Genomic DNA, 17,454 nt, shown 5'->3' on the forward strand with positions numbered 1-17,454 from the left:
GCCTCACAATAGTAGCACTTCAAAAACGTTCACGCCGCTACCTCTGGGGTGATTGTCATGGTAACGGATTTCAGTGCTTGCACACCACAGGCCGACCGAAAGCACGAAATATGGGTGGGGGAAAAGGATAAATAATTTCTCCACATCCCTCAATTACTCCCAAAAAGCAGAAAGACAAATACATTACATTAGCACCAGGTCGTCTGAAGCCAGCTGCAAAGTGCAAGGTTGGACATTTAAAACACACAGCCGTCTTTCCCTCAAGGTAACGAAAGAGAGAAGAGACTAGCTCCTGTCACGCATTGGCAGCCTCGGCAATCGTTGCTAAACTGTACCTGCGGGGAGGGTCGTCTTCTGCGTCAGGGGGCTCTGAGGGCTGCTGGGCGAGCTGACTGGCCGCTCCCACGTCGTCTCTAGTCAAAGAAAATTAAAATGACAGTCATTCGCCTCAGCGTTTACCAACATTACGGGTCCATTTTCAGCTTTCATTCTCCAGAAGACCATACAAATGACAGCAAAGAGCATTATTTTTTTCTCTCTTTTAATAGAAAATCACCAAGCAATGTACTCTCTTCTTCCATCACAGGCACTCTCTAAAATTGGGCGGTGTTTGTAGCGCGTTTGATTTTTGAAATGAGGCATTCTCAATGAAAAGTCACAGTTTATCATAGCCACTATCTTTTGTATGCAGGAGGATGCGGTGTGTGCTAGTCTCGGTTAGCCTCTTTGCCTATCACCTGCCAGAGCACACTTTTGATTCTCTCCTTCTCGTGCAAAGATATTAGTTTATTTAAAACATTTACTGACATGCTAATTGCTAACAGGGGATTTGAACTTTTTTCCCTAGTGGTTCGACATCGCCACGGTTTAATGTGACACTGAGCTTGAGCTCTGGCTGGGGGCTTATCTGCTTCCTTTAAAATAAATACATAGTGTGTCAAAAATGAAAATGCGATAAACAATGTGCCCAGTTCATTATCCAATGTCCTTGAATTTTCAGAAGCTTGAATATCGCAATACAACAATCCTAGATTCGATTGGCAATACATGCAATCGGTGGAATAAACCACAAGTACCATACATTGGATCACAGTAACATCTGTAATTTATAGAGCATTAGTGTGGTGAGAAGCACTATATAAAAACACACTCTTTGGCAAAGTCTTGCTTTTTTAGGGTCCGTTTTGCTAATAGTTGTGTGACTGTGTGTGCTGCCCCGAGCTGTTCTAGAAAAAAATACCACAATGAAGCTTCATCTTAACTCTCAGCCCAGCAATCCATCCTGTCCATTCACTAGCCTAATACTTTGCATTATATGCCTGTGCCCTTTGCAAGTTGTTATTCCCTATTATTATGAACCGAGTGTCTAAACTATTTGAGAGACTGAAAGCTTGAGAATACAACATAGTTACCATCCATAGAATTTGTATAGTAAGGATTAACTTCCTGTTTTCACTATATATAAACAGTGTGGGTGAGGTACTTGCGGCATCTACAAAAGATCTCCCACAGATAGGACCGCGCCCTGCCCTGGCCCTCCTCTACGCTGACGACGCTGTTCTTATGGCCTGTACCCCCTTGGCTCTTCAGTCCCTGCTGTCGAATTTTATAGAATATATGAATGAACTTGGCCTCCTAGTTAAACAAGGAAAAAGTTTTTTTTTTTTTTTTTTTTTTTTTAATTTTTTATTCAATTCAGTGAGGCAAGAATGTTACACAGAATTCATAATGTACAGAAAAACAGCCTTAAATTAAGTACGTATACAAACATACAATCAAATACAACAAAAATAATCCTTGACTTTACAGACAAACCCGAAGCTGATCATCAAAGATACATTCCTATAGCCAATTTGCGATTGGCTCCCATATTGCTACCCCGAGCTTCTTTCTTACCCTACCTTTTAATTTATACAGGGCCATTTCCAAATTATACAATGATATAAGCTTAGCCCTCCAATTATCAAAAGAGGGGGGTTCTGAGTCTAACCACTGAGATGTTATACATAGCCTCAACACCGACATACATATGAACTTAAATCCTCTGTATGAAACCGTTTTACTCCCCGCCTCCGTACCATGTTCTATTCCAAACAGAACCAAATGTGCAGTCAAAGTGATCGAGATACCCAAAGATCCTGAAATAAAACGTTCAATATCCAATAAAAGTTGGGAGAGCGATGGACAGGAAAAGAACATATGTTTTGAGTCTGCAGCATGTAACCCACATCTAGCACAGCTTGTCCCCCTACCCACCTTCCACTTTGTAATCTTGGCTGGCGTATAATATAGGTTAAATGCGGACATATATGCTTGACTTCTTAAACTGCCAGAGAGCAAAATAGCATTAGCAGTCCTCCAAGCCAGCTGAAGATCAATATTGGTCAAGGTTAGTTTCCCCTCCCACATTACCTCAAATTTGTGAATATCATCAGGCTCCTTCTGCATAAATTCTTCATATAATTGTCCGATTTTAGATTTACGCTTTATCAGTTCCAAGATCCGAATCTGGGACACTTGACAATTCCCCCTCGCAATTTCAGCCTGAAGGTAGCTTCTAAGTTGCAGATATTTAAAAAAGTCCGCCCTACCAACCCCAAATTTCTCTTGTAACGATAAAAAAGTAAGAATATTGCCAGTTTCAAAAAGATCCCCTATTACTCTTATCCCTTGCTGTGACCACCTCCTCATAACTGCATCATGACAAATAGTGGAAGGCAACACACACGAATCAAAAGGTGTACACCATAAGATAGTGGGCATATCTAATTGTTTCCTAAACCTCCTCCATACTGCATATGCTGCCTGTAGAATCTTAAACCTAGTCTTTTTATAGTAGCTAGGCTCTAGCACTTTAACCAACAATCCTCGAGCCGAGTCACCAAGACACCATTCGTAGATTGAAGGAGAAAAGGCAGCCTCCAGTACTTCGGTATTTCCACATAACAAAACCCCCATATATTGAAACAGTGAAACACAATAATAAGCATAAAAATTAGGAATAGCGAGACCTCCCCGCTCTGCCGGCAAATATAACCATTTCATCGCCCTTCTAGAACGCCGATACCCCCAGAAAAACCGTGAGCACATACGCTCCATTCTCTTAAAAAAAATATTAGGAAAGATAATTGGAATCGCCCGAAACAAATATAAAAACTTCGGGAAGATTGACATTTTTAATACATTCCCCCTTCCATATATAGACAGATGGAGCCTATTTATGCGCTCCAAGGTATTAGTTACTGATATGATCAGTGGATCAACATTGATCCTTGGTATCTCCTGGATTTTAACAGAGATAAGCACCCCTAAATACATTGCCTCCTTGGATATATCGATCCCTAATGGTAGACCAACCTCCGTGTGTAACACCTGTGTCTTGTCCAGATTCAGTTTATAGCCTGATACTACACCGAAGTCTCTAGTGGCAACCACAATTCTTTCCATGGCTTTCCCCATATCCGCAGACAATACCGCCAAATCATCTGCATAGGCCAAAACTTTCACTGAATATAGGTGTGCTTTAACCGGACAAATTTCAGAATCAGCCTCCAATCTGTTTATAAGAGGATCTATATATAGAGCGAACAGAAGTGGGGAACAGGGGCACCCCTGCCTCGTGCCCCTGCTAACCATAAACCTCTGAGACTCTTCTCCCTCTAATCGTACTATCGCATTCGGCATACAATACATAGACTGTATTGCTCTTATAAAGTTCTCGGGAAAGGACTTCCACCTCATCACTGCCCACAGAAACTCCCAGGAGACCCTATCGAATGCCTTTTCAGCATCCAACAGGGCCACCCCCACAGGAGCCCCCGTTGCCTGTGCCCAATCGAAAACCGAGATAAGCCGCCTAACGTGGTCCGTAGTACCTCTCCCAGCAATAAATCCGTGTTGCCGTAATGAGACTAAGGGGGTAATAACTGACCTCAGTCTCTTTGCTAAGCATTTAGAATATATTTTGTTATCGGCATTTATAAGGGAGATTGGACGATATGAAGAGTGCTCACAAGGATCCTTTCCCTTCTTCTTAAAAATTATTATTACTGTTTCCGACCAAGAAGCTGGGGGAAACCCCCTAAATGCAGCCTCAACCACCAAAGTAAATAACCCAGCTAACCTCTTCCTAAACTTAGTATAAAACTCCAACGGGATTGAGTCCGACCCCATCGCCTTCCCTGAGGCTAGTGAAAGCATAGCGATCTCAATCTCCTCCCAGGAAATCCCATCTACCAATTCCTCTTTATCCCCCTGTTCTAACTCAAGAGGGCTCATTTCCTCTAAATATTGCTGTATTCCTCTAACCGGTTCTGCTGTATATAAGTTCTCATAATACTTTTTAAACGAATCATGAATTAGGGAGGGAGTCTCTAATACGTTCCCATCTCTATCCTTAATCTTTAATATCCTGGAATAGACCTCCTTTTGTCTAAGCCTTTTAGCCAAGACACTCCCAACCTTTTCCCCATATTCGTAAAACTCCCTTCTGTGAACATGGTATTTAGCAGCTGCCTCATCAGCATATCCTTGATATACAATTGAGCGAAACGCAGCTACTTCCGCTTGCGCCTCGGTCACTCTCCCAGCTAGTTTTATCTCAGCAACTAGTTTCTGCTCCAGCAGCGAAAGGGCCGCCAAGTCGTTTAGACATTTCACACGGTCCTCCTTCTGCTTCCTTGCTGCAAACCTTATTGTCTCGCCTCTTATACCCGCTTTAAGAGCATCCCACACAATCTCGGTCCTAGCAGATCCAGTGTTCAGCTGAATAAAATCAGGGATCCATTGTTCCATCCAGCTACAATAGTCATGATTCATCAATAACTTCCTATCAAAAGTCCATTTCCTTCCTTTGGCTTTTAACCCACCACATTCAAACTCCAATACTACTGGGCCATGATCTGAAATTATCTTGGGGAGGACGTTTATAGAGGCACTCAATAATATAACATCAGAAACCAAAAATAGATCAAGTCTTGCCATCATCTTGTGTGGAGCAGAAAAATACGTAGACCCATCTTGCCCTGTTTTTAGTTCCTCCCAAACATCATATAAACCTTGATCTTGAACCAGAGCCTGCAAGCTCTTAAAAGCTCTATGTTTCCTGCCCTTATAGACTTTGGCTGTCCTTATATTCAATTGTGGATACATATGTATATTTAAATCCCCACAAACCAGCATAGGCTGAGGATAACTAGACAGCTCCGTATTAATTACCTGAAAAAAGTCTGGGTCATCTTCATTTGGTGCATATATTGAACACAGTGTCATTACTTGCCGTGAAATTGCTACCTCCATTAACACCCACCTCCCGAATTTATCCGCTTTATATTTTTTAACCTCCATCAGTCCCCTTTTAGCCAAAATTGCAACCCCCTTTTGGTTAACTGCCTGCGATGTGCATGCCAACAATTCGAGCCCCAAAGAGCCGAGCCAGGCCCTATTAGACCATGCTATATGTGTTTCTTGTAAGAAGAGCAGATCCCATGAACTTTTATACACTATTCTGGCCAATACTCGTCTTTTTTTAACATCATTTAGACCACAGATATTTAATGAGCAGCAAGTTAATTTCATCATTCAAACAAAAGAAAAAATTCTTACGAAAAAGAGACACACTTATATCAAATAGCTTGCTCTGCTTATATTTGATACTATCAACATTTTCCAAAGACATTGTGCTGTGTTTTACCTCGAGCCCAACTGAATTGATTACCACCCAGGCCCTACCCCCCTTACCACACCCCCCACCACCAGCACCAACTGAACCCACCCCACCCCACCCTGAACCTCCCTCAACAGGCGTTGGGAACAAGTCCCTGTTGATGGTAAGCCCATGCTTGACCCCACCTCTTTCACCCCCCCCCGTACTCAAATAACAAAGAAGAGTAATAAGGCAAACTATAAAAAGGCATTTGGCATAGCTAGACACATACCTTTAACTGCATGGCTACAACGCTTCATCACTACATCGCTATAAGCATCAAAACCAATAATCCTCAATTTGCCTAACTCATCACATTGACTGGAGATATTCATTTGCCTTAACTTCTGATGTGAAAAACTGACTATGACCACCCTTAATGACTTTTAGTTTGGCTGGATTCTGTAAAAACGCCTGGGCCCCCTTTGCTTGAAAACCCGGTATCAGCTGTCTTAGCCTCCAGCGACGCTCCACCGTGTCATGGCAATAGTCTGGCTGAACAAAAAACTCACACACCCCAGCATTCCTTCTCTTATTCGGGCGGGCCAGATCATATAACTCCTCCCTCGCCCTGAAATTATTCAGACATATCAAAATAGCCCTAGGGAATTCTACCTGACCCTTCTTCTGGACAAAAGGGAATCTGTGAGCCCTTTGAACCTCTTTTTGCCACTCCCAATGCCCCAGCTCCGGGAAAGCCTCTGTTAATAACCCCACCATAAACTTTAGCGTGTCTGAACCCTCCTTTCCCTCTGGTATCCCAAGCACCCTCAGATTATTACGCCTAGACCTATTTTCAAGGTCAGAGATCTTCCAGCGTATGTCCTCTCGCTGTGCCTTAAGAGACTCCGTAAGTTCTTTCTGGGCTGATAGTTCATCCTCGAGTGTAGAGATCCTTGCCTCTGCCTCGGTCACCCTTTTGGACACATCCACACATGTCTTTGCGATTCGTCTTACAGCGTTTTGCAGCTTTTTACACGCACTCTGAGTACGTAACAAGCCGGTCTGAGTCTCAGCCCTATGAGTCATAATTAAATCATAGATAGTCGCTAGAGTAATCTCTCCAGGGGTTGACTCCTCCATCCTTTGTTGACCTTGTGAAGGCGCGACTGGATTACCGGGTAGACATGACAAAATAGAACTCGGGGAGCTCTGATCATCCCACATAAATGAAGCCTCAGATACTCTCAAGACCCCTCCGCTATTAGTCTCCTCGCTGCTCCTCAGGGGCTCTGCCGGGTCTCCTCCGACCTCCTCTTCCCCCCCAAACTGGCCCCTTCCAGCCACTCTTGGACCGCGCTGTCCACTGAGGATCTATCGGACAAGGAGAAGAAATCCTCCGTAGTAGATACTTTATCCGGTGCTTCCCCTATGCCCGATGAAGGCTCAGGAAAGTTAGCTCTTAATGACTTTGCTACGTTTGCACTCTCCACGGATGATACTGCTAGGATTTTCTCCTTCTCCTTCCCCTTCTGACTATTCAGTTGCTGCGTCTGATGTAGCGCCTGACGCATTTCAGAGCTCTGAATTTGACCTAGCCCTTCTTGGACTACATCTCCCAGAGTCCCTCTGTCCAAAGAGCTTTGATTCTTATCCGGATTTAAACTCAATTGCTGCTGCTGAGTTTCGTGCTGTCCCTCCTCAGTAAACTCAGTGGGCTCAGTAAGCTCAGGGGTTACAGGGATGCCCACTTTCTGTTTAGCCTTAAACATTGCGGGGATTTGCGAAGAAGCAGTCAGCTGAGACTCTGTCTGCGTCTCTCCCCCCTCCTTCTGTGCGTATGGCGCTTTCCCAATCTTACCGGCCCCATTCGGTTTTATGGACGTCTGCCGTGTTCTTACCGGTGTCCCGGCCATATTCCCAGCACCTCTCTGCCGACTCTTTCCCACCATGGCTCCAACAGCAGTAAGTACCCGCCAGCGCCAACGCCAACGCCAACAGCTGCACCAATATCCGGTGACCCCCGACTCTAGGCGTGTACTTGTCAAAATCCTCCAAAGCATTCACCCCCAGACAAGTTCCACATCAAACGGCACAACTCCTCTGCGGAAGCTCCGAATCGCCGCGGGCAAACTAAGGAGGAGACAGGATCAGAAGGGCGTGAGCCGGGAAACAGGAGACGGGAGTCGGAAATCGAGAGGCACAGCTTCTCCGCTTCGGCGTGAGCCGGGAAGCAGGAGACGGGAGTCGGAAATCGGGAGGGACCGCTTCTCCGCTTCGGCGACTTTGAGCCACACCGCCACACACAGGTAACAGATACCGGCTCGTACTCACTTCCAGGATCCAAATATTTAAAATATTTCGCACGTCGTGGTCATAGCCCGAGACAGGGCACGGGAGAGTGTAGAGGTGGGAAGCACTCGCCTAACCGGCCACAGCAGCGGCCGCCATCTTGCCTCCGGGAGCAAGGAAAAAGTTTTATTATGAAATTTGGGAGGACTAGTAGGAAATGTAGAGATAGAAGGATAGACGGCAAAATCATTGGTTTTACTAATACCTTTTCTTATCTGGGGATTTTATTTGACACAATGTTTTATGGAATAAAACCATTGCCAACAGGAAGCTACAATTTAGTAAATCTTGCATGGCCCTTAAAAGTTTTGCAAGACGATTGGGCTCTAACCCACCGGAAGTGATGATGAAGATCTATAAAGCCAAGTCCCTCAACATAGCCATATACGGGGCAGGCTTGTGGGGACATAAAAAATAAATGTACAGATGGCCAAATCGTAGAAAATGTATTTTTCAGATATCTGCTTGCAACACCTAAAAGCACATCCGTATATGTAGGTCACTCCGAATTAGGCGCACAATATATCATAGATTTAACAAAGCTGCAGCCAATTATCCTTTGGCATGCAAATCTGGATGTCAGAGTATACAAGTCTTAATCAAGCAATAGTTGGGGACTGCCTTAAATTAAGCTCAAACTTAAGAAAGAATTTCATGGCTGGCCTATGTACAATGTTTTTCAGTGATAAGGGCTACCCTGATTATTTTGAGAAACCAGAAACACTAGACAATTAGTAGAAAGACCTTGAAAGAGGAAGGGATGATACATCTCGAAAACCTTAGACTGCTAACTGAGATCCCCAAACCAAGTGTCATGAAAAATCAATTGATTCTAACTACTTTAACATGCAACCCTTTCTCAAAACTGTATTAAACGGAAGGCATAGGCTTGTCTCGACCCGCTTAAAACTTGATATATTCCTTATATTGGTCAGCTTCCCAAAAATGAATGACTTGTCTATAAAACTGACCATTTGTCCTTTTGACAATATGAGGCCCCAGGATACAATGCATGTAGTTATCTTCTGTAAGTTTTATAGCCAACAAAGGAAACAATATATTTTACAGATAATCAGCTCACATTGTTTTACCCAATGCCGCAGCATATTTATTTTTGCAATCATTACCTACCCTAGAGATCTGTTGTAGAATGACATCCTTTCTATGGGTGGTCTTTTATACTAGAATGAACATTTTACCAATTTGTGACTAGGATAGGCAATATTGTAACTTGTTTCATTGATTTAGGCATCTCCATCAATGTGACTAAGGGAAAAGGGGTCAGAATTTGAATGTGCAATACATTGTATTATGTTAGCCTTGTACATTGGAGGGCCAGTTTAGATGGAGGGCATGGCGGACCAGGATCTAGGTTCTTGCCCCCTATCTTAGACTAGTCGTGCCCAAGTATAGGGATATAGCATGATTGGTAATCACATATTACTGCCCCTCTAGTTTGGATACACGATGTAATGGGCAAATCAACTTACTTTAACATGAAGGCACTTTACCATATTATCACATTTAATTTTTTACTGCCATAGCTATAGCTGAAAAAACTATCTATTGGTATATTGGGGAATTTGTAATAGATTTTAATTGTCTTAAATATTGATTATAGCAGACTGGCTTTGTAGAACCCGTGCTAGGAATTGATTGCTAACTAAGGTGTTTTATAAAGTGGGCTCTCCGAAACATTTCGATAGACACATATATATATATATCTGTATAAAACCCCCTGACAACTGACTGTTACGAGACCTAACAATTTTAGCTTGTGTTTTACATCAAATCTGATTTTATGACATTAATTGTATAACAATGTTTGTCTCGAGTGATGCTTTTATGGATGTTTTTATACTTCTGAATAAAGTTATTAACTAACTAACTAACTAGTAAGTATTACTATATGCTCATTGTAGAGTGATACTTTATTTTGAACAGAGGAATAGTGCAAAGCAGTTATTGATTTATTGAAAAGTCCAATAAAAAGAATTTGAAATGAAGCTACATCTTGGGCCACCACAATATGGAAGATGGGAGTCACTCTTTTGCCAAAGAGACTGTATTAGCAGGTAACCTGTACCTTTAAAGAAGAGCTTTACGAGAAGGAGTCACAAGAGAAAATTTGTGTTGTGAGGGATTTAAAATATAATACACAGTAAAATATTCCACAATAGACACTTTTTCAAATTATCAGTATTTTATTTGCATCTTTAGGAAAACCTACGTGTGCACTGATCTTTACTTTGTGATAAAAAAAACCCATTAAAAGCAGGAGTGATTAGCACATAGTACTTTTTTAAATAACCGAACAAGACATCTAAAAACCACACACTTTTCTAACAAAAAAGCCACAAATTAGCAATTCGAATACCATTGTGTCAACAAAGGAAATGAAGTAAGACCAAACACTCATTCACATTTACGAACTATGCATCCCGTGTCTCCTGTAGTGTAATAAAATGACTGTTAGATGCAGACGATCAAAACTTGATGGGAACACAAATGGGACAAGGTAAACATCCACAAAATGCAGTGGATTTGATGAAGAGCCATCCAAGCTAAGGCAATCCACGAAAAGCACATTAAAGCCAATACCCAAAAGGGGATGACGCAAAGCCCACTCTTCTTCTGTACTCTTATCGAGAATTGATGACACAGCCTCTTACCTTCAGCTAAAGCTGTCAGTAGCCATAACCAATGATGCAATATGTTTATTGAAAAACAAAATACCAATGTCCAAAGCAAGGTACTAGTCTTCAACTCTCAATAAAACCCCATTCTAAATCAAGGTTATGAAGAACACTAATCGTTAAATGAAGAAATAGGCATTGTCCTCTCATGGCAAGCGAGGCAAAAAAGGATGCTCCCCTACCATAAATGGAGTGTCACTGAGGAAATTAAGCTATTAGATATGTATGATATAAACCCAAATGTACAAAAGAAAATAATTGCAACACAATCAGCAAAAGAAAAATATGGACTAAGCAAACAGTCTTCTAGAGCAGTGGTATTAATCTTTTTACTTATGAGGACCCCACTGAATCATTACTGGAATCTGGAGAAACTCACTGAGTCATTATTGGAAGTCTGGGACCCACATCCTAAGAAATGAACAAGTGATTTGAACCCGAAAACCATGCAAAAAAATACAAAAACTATACACCGCATTAATACTGAAATATTGAAAAATTGTTTAATTCACAATCAAATGTATAAAATCTTTCAAATGTTCAATATTGCTTCTTTATTTGTATATACTTTGTTTATTTCAATGTATTAATTTTAATATTATTTAATATTCTATGACAGTTACGCACTCCCTGAGTAGGCCTCATGGATCCCCAAGGGTCTCTGACCACAGGTTAAAAATCACTGTTCTATGGTCTTTACACTATTTCGTTTTTTTAAAGCAAAACTTCTGAGATGAAATGTAATGTAAAGCATTATGTGCAAATACGACTTCTTTGAGGTCTGTAATGGTCCTTGTAATCCACACCTGTGAGTTAGTACAATAAACGAGGATAGAATTTTGCACATATCTCGCAGTAAAAAATATTTGTTTTTGACTAGACCTTAAACATCATTATAATCAGTACTTGACCTTTCGCTTCTCTGATCAGCTAAAGAGTTTGAGCACCTTAAAACAAGAGGGCTAATCAGATAAGACAAAAGTGGGCATGTGCATACAATTTTAAATAACACATAAACATGGGTGACATCAGTCCACCAGTGCCCAGGCATACAGAAATAGCATGCTGGCAGGAGGAAAATCTGCACAAGATGCACAGAGTGTATGACATCAGCAGAGGTTCCTGCACAAGGCATATGGAAACAGTATTACAACAGCAGCATCAGGTGTACCGAAGTGTGGACGTAGCCTTCCTACAAACACAAGATGTCACAAAACACAAACGGAAGCAATCATAGCTGTAGCAAAAGTACAAAAACACTCATGCTAGAGTTTTGACCATTCAAAGAGCAGAGGCAGTTTGACGCCGTGAGACACAAGCTCAAATTTGTTTACGCAGGGAAGAAAATTGGCAGAAGTAATGATGAGTACAGCATGACTATATATACTTATTTTCATTTGTCTTGGGACCTGATTATGAGTGGTCCAATTAATTGTGATATGTACCTTAACTCCTTTACCCCACATACAGCAATTAAGAGTTTGACAGCTAACACGTCACTTCTGCAAGTTTCCCTGATAAATTGTGGCAGGGCCAAGTGGATATAATTTATCAGGGAAAAAATACCCATTAGTTGCCTACACATGTGGATTTTGATGCAATAAACTCCAAAATCCACAATGGACTCCTTGTTATGAATCTTCGAAAGTGCGTTGAGTATTGGCCCAAATACCTGACCTCTTGCAATGAGGGCCTTGGTATCGTCTTAGCAGTCACACCTCTCTAGCCTGGCTGGGTTGTAAGCATTTTGCTGGTTTATAGTTTGTTTAACCGAGGTGGGTGTGTGTTCACTGAGAGAACGTCCCCAGACCACCATGAGCTAAGCAACTGGGGTCATCAATGTAATGTTGGTTATTTTTTAAACATGCCTGAAAGGAGTTGGGAGCTGGTTAGTTGAGAGAGGGGAATTCAGGAGACTGGGTTGGCAGAGAGACTGTGAATAATGATTAAGCCTGACGATTGAAAAAAAGTCCACTGACCGGCATCATAAATGTTGTCCCTGTGTAGAGTTTTATTTCAGTAAACCTACTCAGGAACTTCTGCATACTGGTCATGGGAAACGTCCCAGTCCTCTGGAATCCTGACTTAGATCTAGACTACCAACCTTTACGGCAATCTGGTGTTGTGAGGTGATAGGTTGGCTCATATTATAGGATAAAAGTGAAACATCAGGACCTTGACTTAAGCAATATCATTAGAAGGTACAACCACTTTCCACAATAGGAACAGACTACCATCCAAGCAACTAGGATGATATCAAGGAGATAATTAATGCTATTAAGAGGTGACCTAGCTAAGTATATCTGATATGTTCCTATTGCTTTAAAATGTGCATGGTGTAGGGCAAAAGAAAGCTAGACTGGTTCTTAACCTCTTCTGTGCCCATGACGAGATAGTCTTGTCATGGAGCACGGTCGCGCTGTGCCCATGACGAGACTATCTCGTCATGAACCCCACCCACTAATGCAACGCCCGGCACAGGAGGGGGAAAGGGCGTGGCACTGAAGGGGTTAAATGACCTCTTCATAGAACAGCAAAAATAACAGTTGATGGACAGAATGTAGAACAATGTCATACATTCACCCCATTACAGAGATCTGGGCCTAAATCCATCGTTTTTTTGCTCACCATGCCATTCCAGTTTGAATCCAGCCATATGCAAATCAGTCTTGACCCTGTGCCTCATGGGAACAGTCCAGCCCGAACTGCCAAGCCAGGTACTCCCTAGACTGGAGACAAGCATCCTAGGACCAGTGTTGGGGTTTTACCCCTCTTCAGCCAGGATAGCTTGATTCCAGTGGCATGCAGAGCACGGGACTCACGTCTGAGCATACCCGTCCCACTCGGGGTGACAATTGCAAAAATAACAGTTGATTGACAGAATGTAGAACAATGTCATACATTCACCCCAGTTCAGAGATCTGGGCCTAAATCCATCGTTTTTTTGCTCACCATGCCATTCCAGTTTGAACCCAACCATATGCAAATCAGTCTTGACCCTGTGCCTCATGAGAACAGTCCAGCCCGAACTGCCAAGCCAGGTCCTCCCTGGACTGGAAACAAGCATCCTAGGACCGGTTTTGGTTTGCTTTCTCGCCCTAAGTGCGCCAGGTATGCCCAGACGTGGGTCCTGGGCTCACTGTGCCACTGGAATCAAGCTATCCTGGCTGAAGAGGGGTGAAACCCCAAAACCGGTCCTAGGATGCTTGTTTCCGGTCCTGGGAGGACCTGGCACGGCAGTTCGGGCTGGACTGTTGCCATGAGGCACAGGGTCAAGACTGATTTGCATATAGCCAGGTCTAAACTGGGGTGGCATGGTGGCAAAATAATGATGGATTTAACCCAGATCTCTTGACTGGGGGTGAATGTTTTGATTTGTTCTGCATTCCGTCCATCAATTGTGTGTCTTTTGCTTTCTCACTCTTCAGAGAACAGAACATTCACAGAGAAAGTCTAAAATATAATTGCTGTGTAAAAGAAACCAAAGCCAGACAGACTAAACATCCCAGGTGTATCATCAGATACCATAATAGAGCATACAGTAGGAAGTCCATTAGACGGAGTGCGTTAAAAAAATAATCAGAACAAGTAAGACCATGATCAATATGTCTCTGGGTGAGGAATATTGGCCATTTATGGACTAGGTGGTGTGGTTCTCTCGGAAAACTGGCTTCAAATGGACTAAATGGTGTGCTTTATGAGGAATATTTACTTACCACCTATGGACTAGATGGTATGGTTCTCGAGGATAGCTAAGATCCCAACAAAATAACAAAAAATATAGAAATAATAAACCTATGTTATTTTCTGAAGGTTGTGCAGTATGTAAATAATGGTGCCAGCATGTCTCCAGTGATGGAGCAAGAGGTTTGGCCTCATACTCCTATCCTTTCCTTTGTCTGAGAGTAGCATACTCTTGAGGGTGGGGCCACCTGTACCTCCTAAAATTTTGATGTTTGATAGTGGCATGTCGAGTGCACCCAGCTGAAAATTTCAAATCTAAAATAATCCTGTGCAGATTGCGCGAGGATTCCTTTTGACCTTACAATTAGACAAAGTTTGCCTGTTTGTTTTTCAATTATGTTGTTTTCATTCTAAACCTGAATATACAGGATATATTTTGAACACTTCTTGTATACTACAAAAGTGTACCAAAATTTAAATTAACATTGTTTAAATACAAGTGGTGTAATTCATGATAAAACTGAAGGAGGATAAAAACTAATTTATGGCAAAAGAAACAGGTGAAATTCATCATCAAAAGGAATCCTCATGCGATGTGCACAGGATTATTTCAGATTTGGAATTTTCGCATGAGTACACTCTCCATGAAATGAAAACTACATTTGTAATGTGTACTACTACCCTGAGGTGTCTAGGCGCTATAGCTCTAGTGATAGATCATAATCCCTCAAAGATAAGAATGGCAGAGTCCATAGTTTTAATTATTGAAAAGCCAAGTTTTGAGAACTTTCTGAAAGGAGAACAACTACGTTTTATCTTTAAGGTGAGAAGGGACTGAATTCCAAAGTTTGGCAGTGCAGGTGATAAAGCTCCCGCTGGCCCATTTTTTCTCTTTTGAATTTGGGAACCACTAGATTTTGTGCTAATGATGATCTAAGATCCGCTGGGCACGTACCACTAAAATCGATGTCTAAGATATTTAGGTTCTACCCCATGCAGTGCTTTAAAGGCGACACTGAGTGCCTTAAAATCAATTTGCTTCTTCACAGTCAGCCAATGTAACTGAGCAAGACCCTGGGAAACACATTGGAACTTGGGCGTTCCCAAGAGAAGTCGTGCTGCAACATTCTGAAGTATTTGCATCTTTGTAAGCTTCTTTTCTTGATGTTGATGAAGTGTGTTACAATAGTCTATACTTGAGATGAGAGTAGAAACGACACCTTTCCTTAAGTCGTTTGGAATGAACGGAAGAACTTTCCTGAGCATTTTGATCATATGAAATTACCCAGATGCTTTGGTATGCATCTATTAAATGCCTTCAGAGATGTTACCATCACAGTAATTAATGAGCTATTGAGAAACATGTCCCTTGGTGAACAAGGTTTCTGCAATGAAAATGTACCATAAGACTATTTTTACATATGTTACCACGTTGCCATTTTAGTTCTATCATTAATAAACAGAATGTTTTACTCCTAAATTATGATGGAGCGGACATAAGAGCACAGAACTGATGGATGGTAACCAATGTCAGGCGCGCAACACCCATTGGACTCACAGGGCTTCAGCCCCCGCCCCCCGTCGTGTGCGGCAGCCCGGGATCAGACAGCTTCCCGGCGCACACACAGCCGCACCCGAGCACTTCACAGGTCTTTAAAAGACCATTTGCATGTTAATGAGGCCTCGCTGTTGTTTCACCCCTTCTAAGGGCCCCTGCAGCTCCACTCTGCCTATGGCTTAAAAGATTCAGCCCCCCCGAAATTTTTTCTTAGCCCTCCCCCGAAATTTGGCTGTAGTTGCGCCTCTGACCAATGTGTTTACCACCCTGAGCATTCACGCTGCTAGCACTTAAAAACAAAGTTAATGGGTCTCAGTTGGATATTGACATATACTCTCCAGAACTTTAAGAGCAGAGTGTGTGTATTTACACACAAAAAGCGCTTCTTGTACTTTTACAGGTACAACCGAAATGGGGGGGAAAGTGTATTGCATGGATGTGTGTTGAGGTACCACAGGTACCACTGGACGGAGGCCCACAAGTGACGGGGACCCTGCTTGGGGCCACCAAATCCTTTTCAGACAGCTTGTACTTAGGCGGTCAGACCGCCATGAACAGGCTGTCGGAAAGCGACATCCTAATCCCTCTGGCCGTGCCTGTGCCTTCATTTCCGACTGCCTGCATCTTAATGTGGCAGTCAGACTGATAGGCTGGCTGTCGGTGGGACCACCACTGACGGCCTGTCGGAGGTGGTCCCCCCACTATTCTAATCAAGCCCAAATGAGATAGACTGCTGGAAATTATATTATAGGTATCCATCATATAGAACCTTTGCTGTTCTTAAGACTTCAGAGATCGTAAGCCCTACAGACATAATTCTTATGGAAAGTGCACTGTCGTTTACCAAAAACCAAATATCAAACTCATAACAAGCACAGTGCTGATTGTATCACACACAATCCCACCAACACTGCTCATAAAGCGCACTCTATGCCCAAAACACAAAAACCTTTTACTATTAAGGAAAAGCAGACGAATTGGCAGGGTCAAGACCGGTTTGATTTACTTTCTCTCTGCTGTGCATTTCATTTCACTAGATGCCCTTTAGATGCATTGTTAAGCTAAGAATAAATCAAATTAAAATCATGCAGAAACAGGTTTGGAACATCATTAGTGGCTGCTGGTGCTCTTTGAAAATGATAGAACATAAATACACACCGAGCTTCACCTAGTGAGTGAGTAAAGCAAAGGTCACTGCCTCCGCCCAGAATGCATCGGGTGGTGCCAAATAGTGCATTTACACCACCATTTTCAAGTGAATACGCTAAGGCCTCCTTGGTTCTAATGTAGCTCATATGAAATATTCCATTACTTTCAGGAGTGCCAAGAAGCATGAGCTTCCTCAAGGGTGGTTGTGAATTCACCCAAACCAAGACACATGTGGAACAATAAGGGTGAATTTTGTAGCTCAACTTCCCGAAAAATGGTCTATACAGCTGTGCTATAGGCAGTTCAGATAATGGTTTTCACTCATGCGGTTGTCATACAGGAAGAACAGGCACAAGTGCATTAATTTTAAC

At 42.3% G+C, this 17,454-nt stretch overlaps 1 protein-coding gene across 2 annotated transcripts in view; it reads right to left on the reverse strand.

Moving 5' to 3' along the window:
- GAS7 (growth arrest specific 7) overlaps window positions 1-17,454 on the reverse strand; it is a 1,339,070-nt gene that overhangs the window by 463,868 nt on the left and 857,748 nt on the right. For both annotated transcript variants that reach the window (XM_085616727.1, XM_085616728.1), the window contains exon 3: window positions 336-413. In XM_085616727.1, the coding sequence (XP_085472853.1) occupies window positions 336-413 (78 nt within the window). The remainder of the gene's footprint in view (window positions 1-335; window positions 414-17,454) is intronic.

The sequence above is a fragment of the Triturus cristatus genome, chromosome 7, assembly GCF_964204655.1.
Source record: "Triturus cristatus chromosome 7, aTriCri1.1, whole genome shotgun sequence".
NCBI lineage: Eukaryota > Metazoa > Chordata > Amphibia > Caudata > Salamandridae > Triturus > Triturus cristatus.